This window comes from Stegastes partitus, unplaced genomic scaffold (assembly GCF_000690725.1).
Source record: "Stegastes partitus isolate 25-593 unplaced genomic scaffold, Stegastes_partitus-1.0.2 Scaffold542, whole genome shotgun sequence".
Lineage (NCBI taxonomy): Eukaryota > Metazoa > Chordata > Actinopteri > Pomacentridae > Stegastes > Stegastes partitus.
This window is the reverse complement of record NW_007578273.1, coordinates 16,328-23,396: the sequence shown is the minus strand read 5'-3', so window position 1 is coordinate 23,396 and position 7,069 is coordinate 16,328. Positions and strand designations below refer to the sequence as shown.

General features: G+C 43.8%; 1 protein-coding gene across 1 annotated transcript; it reads right to left on the bottom strand.

Moving 5' to 3' along the window:
* Positions 1 to 3,051: 3,051 nt before the first annotated feature.
* On the bottom strand, positions 3,052 to 5,801 carry oprd1b (opioid receptor, delta 1b). The gene is made up of 3 exons (XM_008288125.1): positions 5,554 to 5,801; positions 3,782 to 4,137; positions 3,052 to 3,581 (listed from the first exon to the last, which is right to left on the bottom strand). Exons 1-3 carry the CDS (start codon positions 5,799 to 5,801, stop codon positions 3,052 to 3,054), a joined length of 1,134 nt encoding a protein of 377 aa, XP_008286347.1.
* Between the last annotated feature and the right edge of the window lie 1,268 nt (positions 5,802 to 7,069).

The window sequence follows — 7,069 nt, the reverse complement described above, 5'->3', positions numbered from 1 at the left end:
GACATGAAGAAAAAAATGAGAACTTTGCCATTGAAAAGCACTAAAAACACTAAAAAAACATCATAAAATGAAGCTGTTTATGTCTCAATTTTCTTTTTTGTGGAACTTTTGTTTTTTTTTATGCCTATACAACTTGTTCAAATGTGTTGTAATTGTGTTGTCAGCTCTGGTTTAAATGCCAAATGATGTTTTTTGATGCCAAACTATACTGTCACTGCTATGGCCCCATACATGCACACATGTTGCCATGATGACACACAAACAGACTCACAAGATGAAAACAGTGCCAGCTACACAACTGCAGCTGATAACAAACACACACTTGATTCCTGTTTGAGTAACATCCACAGAGAAGTTGTTGAAGTCATCAGAGGCAACACATTGTGTTAATATAATACTGAACATCACCAGCCTCATCTTTTAATCGAAACACTGGACCAGAAATGGGCCAGAAACTCAAATATCATCTCTGTTTTATTTCATATTGTGTGTTATATTCATGACTGTGACGATGGCCCTCCTGCCATCGGGGGCCCCAGCGTCCTGTCTGTACTGACCTGATCAGTAATCAACTAATTACATGTGAAACTCCCACAAAGATTGCAAATGTTAACAGCGTCTGCAATAGTGATCACAGAAAACAAAGAAGTATTGAATTAACAACTGAAAATGAGCAACAAAGATATTTCAGAATAAAAGCACAAGATACAAATGAGATGCAGCTTTTTCAATATGACAGCACTCGAAATGTTTTCAAGACAAAAGCAGTTATTACATTTTTACAATTCGGGTTTTTTTTTTCTTATATGCAGCGTCTGTGAAACCATTTTGAAATATCAAACACCGTTTTCCTGTACAAAATAAATCACTTTTTGCAAAAGAGCGAAACACAAAGCTGAATAAGGCATTACGGTACATATTTTCATTCAGCTGAGCGTACTGGGCTTTTGTAAATGCTCTTCTTACAGTGATGGAAATAAATAAAAAGTTAGAGATAGTCCTGATAAGAGATAGGCAAGACCCTTCTTCCTCCACCCCCACAAAGTTTAGAACGCTTTGCCCAAAAATATAACACTATAGGTATATAACATTTGATTTTACCAATTGGTTACAAGTGAAGCTTAAAGGTACAACAGCTTGACGGCACATTAAAATAAAATAAGTCACGTTATCACCTAATATGCAGTTACAGAACAATGCTATCTTTACATTTGACACATTATAGATGCCTATTTAAACAAAACTGCTGCCATGGCAAAATGAGAGGCATCTGTCTGACTGTTCTCCCAAACTGTATATATTTTTAAAAAAAACAAATCGCTGCCCAGATCTTCTCCTCAAAGCAATCATCAGTGGAAAATTGTATAGGAAGATTCCTGCTGCTTGCTAATGCAGTTCATCCACTTCAGGCTTTTTCTCTGTTCGAGGTCATTCAGTCACCTCATTACGAGGTGAAACAGCAGCTCGCTTTCCCCCTCAGCTCCTCACCTCAGTGTCAGTTGAACATTTGGTTTGCAAAAGCACGGTGGCCTAAACTGCTACAGGAGAGGAAACATTACGTGAGCTGAACAGTTGTTACTGCTTAATGATGAAGGCCGTGTTTTCCTGTTACGTTGGGTGTCTTTCAAATGTTTTTTTTTCCCGACGTATTGGTCCAACAAAAGTAAACAAAACAGCAAAAAAAAACATGACGAGGTTTCATAATGAATATTCCTCCTCTTTTGAAAATGTTAATTATCTGTAATCACATCTCTTTTTACCATCACAAGGGCAAACATCAAACTGAATACATCCTGTAATTTAAATCCAGAGACAATGGAAATACAGCCTCAATTTAACATTCGCATGATTAAATTCTCATTAGCTCCTCGATGAGGTTGAGTGGCAGCACTATTAACAGTCTAGATATACAGTACAAACTGTCAGACACATTTTACATCATGTGGACTCTGTAGTCTAATTAAACTTTAAAGCTGCTATAAAAAATATTTCATATTAGCAATTTATGTGTAATGACAAGAGTTGGTGGCAGTGAAAAACCCACAAAGAATTGTTACACCACTTGAATAAATTGGAGCATCACCACCTTAAAAGATGTTTTTCTGTGAAGGTGGTGGAGACCAAAACAAAAGTTAATAGATTAATTGCATTTCATAGGCTGCAACTTAAGCTGTTGGCCAAAAACTTTGTTACATCAACTTCAAATGTGATGAACACTGGACGTTAACTTTATGGGTGTCACATCGATAGTTTAAGAGGTGTAGCCCTTTAGACGATAAATGGTCCCACGATTTAAGGGACTAGAAAGCATTTTTACAAGCTTGCACATGCCTAAATAAAGCTGCAAATCGATGAAAGCCTGCACCCACAGGTTTGCAGACGGCTGTGTTTTCCCCGATGCTACTCTGCCAGCACTGTGCAGCGGCTATCATCACTTCTTTCTGCCACGGGGGATTTTCTGAGTCAGCCTGGTTTTCATCAAGGAAAACACTCGATGCGTTGGTCAGGTGACCGTCTCGGCCAATCATACCTTGGCCCCTGCTTGGCCATAAAAAGACACCTTGGTGGCACGGCCTGTGTGCTTACCGGCAACTTCTTGCCTGACAATCTCATCATTAACGGACTGTGTATACATAGAGCTATGAGTCCGAGGCGGTTCACCTTATATGGGTGTGAAAACCTCAGCATTTCATATTTCGTGTTTAATTGTGTTCAAATGGAGAAGAAGAAAAAAAAAAACTTCACTTTCCCGCTATGTTCTCGACTCCTTTATGCGTGTTTGTTCACATGGGTGCATTTTGCATGTATATATGTACATCTGTATCCATTATCTTATGCACAGGCACACCGAGCATGTTTGTGTTCGTCCTGAAAGACAACCCCGAAGGAACATGCAAACCAGGTGGGACAAAATAAGTTTCAATAAATGAAACCAAAAACACAATCGATCACGGATGCTCTGTGGGCTCAGACTCCTGTGGTGAAGCACTGTGTGACCTCGGTCTGGAGGTCATCCTGGACTGTTCTCCCCCCCAGCTGATCCATGCCTAGTCAGGCAGGAGGCCTCTCTCTTGTCGCAGGAGCGCAAACAGACGCCGGTTCTCTCGTGCTGTTGCGCGCTCTGGAGAAGCTGCTCTGCTCCAAGCGAGAGCGATACGGCAGGCAGAAATCCCTGAAGCACCTCTTGAAGTTCTCGTCCAAAAAGGCGTACAACACCGGGTTCAGGCTGCTGTTGGTGTAGCCCAGGGCGATGCACAGGTGCCAGCAGGCCACTACCAGGAGGTTCTTGTGGTCTATATTCACCATGGTCTTGACGATGATGAAGATGTGGATGGGAGTCCAGCAGACAATGAAAGCCGCCACCACCACCAGCACCATGCGGGTGATCCGCCGCAGGTTCCTGTCCTTCTCCTTTGAGCCGGAGAGCAGGCGGACGCTCTTCAGCCGCAGGATCATCAGACCGTAGCAGATGGTGATGACCAGGACGGGCACCACGAAGGCGAAGATGAACACGCAGATCTTTGTCACTGTGTCCCAGTACCAGTCCGGTTTGGGAAACCTGAGTCCGCAGGCAGTGTTTCCTGAGAAGGCGAAAGAATTAGAGGTTTATTACCAGCCTAGAAACGGATTTAAGTTAATAACCCAGCTCAAATGTATTCTCTCTGACTCCCTGAAATCAATGCTCTGAAAGCAGAAAAAAGAAGGTCAGTGTGAAGAAGTCAGGTTTCTTTACAATGACGGTACTCTTGAGCGTTTTTCTGCAACAGTAAAATCCTTTTACCTTTGCTCGTTACCCTGGTAACAGCCATGATCATCACAGGGACTCCGACGGCAGATGAGAGGATCCAGATGCAGACGTTGATGAGTTTGGCTTTGGTAGGCGTGCGGAAGTCCAGCGCCTTCACAGGATGACACACGGCGATGTAGCGGTCCACGCTCATCATGGTGAGCGTGAAGATGCTGGTGAACATGTTGTAGTAGTCGATGGCCATGACGACTTTGCACAGCAGCTCCCCGAAGGGCCACGTGTTCATCAGGTACTTAGCGCTCTGGAAGGGGAGGGTGCTGGTGGCGAGAGCGTCGGCCAGAGCCAGGTTGAAGATGTAAATGTTGGTGGCTGTCTTCATCTTAGTGTATCTGGGTGAGTTGGAAGGAGAAGCAGCGAGCGGTTTTGTTACATTCCGACTCGCAGGCAATGGAAACGACTGTCAATAGGAGGAGATTGAATTTTCTTTTTCAAGGTCCGCCTAACGCTGTGTTGCAAAGACAGTGTCTCACATGGTTAACTCACAATTTCTATTAAAAGTTTCAAGGTTGGAACCCATTTTAGAGTTTGATTGAATTTGTTTCCTGCTAATCCACCTTGAAAAAATATTGAAGCAAGCCTAATGAAAGAGGTTTTTCAATGTTGTGGCGGCGGTGCACTAAATGAACAACAGCCTCTGTGCTCTGAGCCTCCATTAAACCACCTGTTTGTTGATTTTAGATGGAAAACCCTTCAAAAAAAAACCTCCCTTCTTTATTCCAGATTTACGGTTATTTCGCTATTTCACTCATGTCTGACCACCAGCTGCTTTGACATCCTGCTGTTAAAAGACAGACCTCTCTACATGACTCCATAACATGACAGTAGCCGGTCACGTTTAATTAAAGTGTGTTTTCCGAATGCTTTTTGCTGTCCGACATCACAAAGTAACAAGCGCAGCGAGGATAAAAGAAGACAAAGGGAGGCCTTTCCTTTTATCTCGGTCCCCCATGTAAAGAGATTTATAACATTACACACCATGAGCCGATCTCACTCTCAGTGGAAATTGCTTTAGCAGAAAGTGTGATGCATTTTGGATTCTGTTTGTTTGAAAACTGGAAAGTCGCGTTTCACACATCGCTCCAGGAGAGTCAGGCGAGCTGATTGATTGACACCGCGGTCGTCACATCAGTGCCCACTCGTGTTGGGCTGCATTAGTTCCACAACAAATGACAAAGAGAAATCATAAAAAGCATTAACCCGTGAATTAATAAGACACAATATTGCTTCTGAGAGCGCAACGTGCTGCTTGGAGATTAATCATCAGAGTTCAGAGCACAGTTCCTGCTGCAGTGAAGTCATTTCAGTGATAAACTATAGATCGTGGTCCCTTCCTCCCCTCTCCTCCCCTCCTCTCTTGTGTGTAGGAGGTGTGTGTGTACGTGTGTGTGTGTGTGTGTGTGTGTGTGTGTGTGTGTGTGGGTGGCTGTGTTAGAGTGGCTCTCAGACACACTGAAATTGTGGGCAATTACAAAGAACCTTCACAAATGAAGTCATATGGCAGAAAATGTTGGCTTTTTTCCGAACATGTTGTACTCTTATTCCAATAAGGGACTTTGCCAAAAAGACAATTCCTGCTGATTTAAAAATATCAATCATTTTCACACTGAAACTGAAGCATTTTGACCAACAGCACCTGATATTTAAATACTAAACTAAGTTGCTGGTTGTGCAATTTTGTCTGTTTTCATTTTTTTTTTTCTTTTTCTAATTGATTGAAGGTTCTCAGTGCACCATATCTTTCTTACCTGACCACCCCGTACATGACAAGCACGTTTCCCAGCAGTCCCACCACACAGATGAGAGAGTACAGAGCCGTGATGCAAACGGCGATGATGAGGCTCGTGGTGTCCCTGGTGTCAACCCTGCTGGTCTCGTTGCTTTTTGAAGGCGCAGGCAGCAGATCCTCGGAGAACGTAACGTTGAAAGGAGTTGCAGACGCCGAGTAGCGCTCCATAAAGTCGTCGAGAGGAGGATGAAGAGTAGGGAACTCCATGTCAGCAATTCAGGGGAGAATTTTTTGTAGTGCGTGGAGAAAGTGGCAAAGGTTTCCAAAAGCAGGTGCACAGGAGCGCACGGAGACTGGACAGGAAATTGGCAACGAGGCGCACAGAAGATGCCACTCTCTCTCTCTGCCTGTCTATCTCTCTCTCTCTCTCTCTCTGCCTGTCTATCTCTCTCTCTCTCCCTCCCTCTCTCTCTCTCTCGCTCGCTCTCTCTCGGTCTGCGTGTGCGCGTCTCCTGCGCGCTCGCTCCGTTTGGCGAAGCGCACTGGCGCACAAAGCGAGATGTGAGGAGACTGTTCCCCTTCCCGGCTTCTTCTCTCTTCCTGCCTGAGGGGATACCATTTTTCAAAGTGCTTTAATTAGGCTACATCTAACATGAAATAATGCTCCATCACGTGCGTTTTTTTGATCCCTTTACCCAAAATAACAGCGTCTTGTTCCAGCTGCCACCAAGCAGCCCATCAAATGTCAGTCTTAACCAATCTGAGCAGCTCCCTTTCTTGCAGCTTCAGAGCCCAATTAGACGCGTCTTTATTGGGCCATTCCTCCTGTTTTTCCGGCCCTGACAGCTTCTCCCACTCTCCGTGGCCTGTGTCCTTCATCAGCAGAGCTCCATTAGAGGGCTGAGTGTTTTCACCAGGCGGACACTTTTTCAGAAATGCCTTAATAAACCACAGAAATGATGCAATTACTTGCCAGTAACAAGAAATTGCCATCTTAGCCTTCAGATTGCTTGCCCGCCTAAATAATTTGTGGTATCAAGTACAGCTGCATGAGCAAACACACTGAACACACATGTAGACATATTCATCTGAGAACATGTTTGTTTGGAAGACGCTATATTTTCATCTGCCTGAGGTTAATGGATCTGGGACATTTTTCATCCCTGGATAGAACTACAATTAATGATTATCTTTATTGATAAATCAATTAGGTGTTTGGTCTAGAAAATGTCAAAAAAAAAAAGTCGATCAGTGTTTCCCAGTGGCCAAGATGTCCCCCTTAAATGTCTTGTTTTGTCCAAAGCCCAGTGATATTTAGTTTACTGTCATAGAGGATGAGGCTGCATGTGTGACGTGCGTTTCTCAGTCATAACTGTTTTTCCAACACCGACAGATTGAACATCTCCCTCGGCTGTGTCTATAGTGTTCGTAACTGCTGCAGTCTTTATCCACTCTGCAAAGTGACCTTTACAAATCCCCCTTTAAGCGACCACCATCAGCGCAGCACCAAGCGGGGACAGTCAGAAGAATCGGGC

What these genes read in the sequence shown, in the direction of transcription:
- oprd1b (XM_008288125.1), bottom strand. Translation starts at nt 5,801, where the DNA reads ATGGAGTTCCCTACTCTTCATCCTCCTCTCGACGACTTTATGGAGCGC. An exon ending in GTCATGTACGGGGTGGTCAG is followed by an intron (nt 4,138 to 5,553) that starts GTAAGAAAGATA and finishes CAACTCACCCAG; the next exon opens with ATACACTAAGATGAAGACAG. An exon ending in TACCAGGGTAACGAGCAAAG is followed by an intron (nt 3,582 to 3,781) that starts GTAAAAGGATTT and finishes TCGCCTTCTCAG; the next exon opens with GAAACACTGCCTGCGGACTC.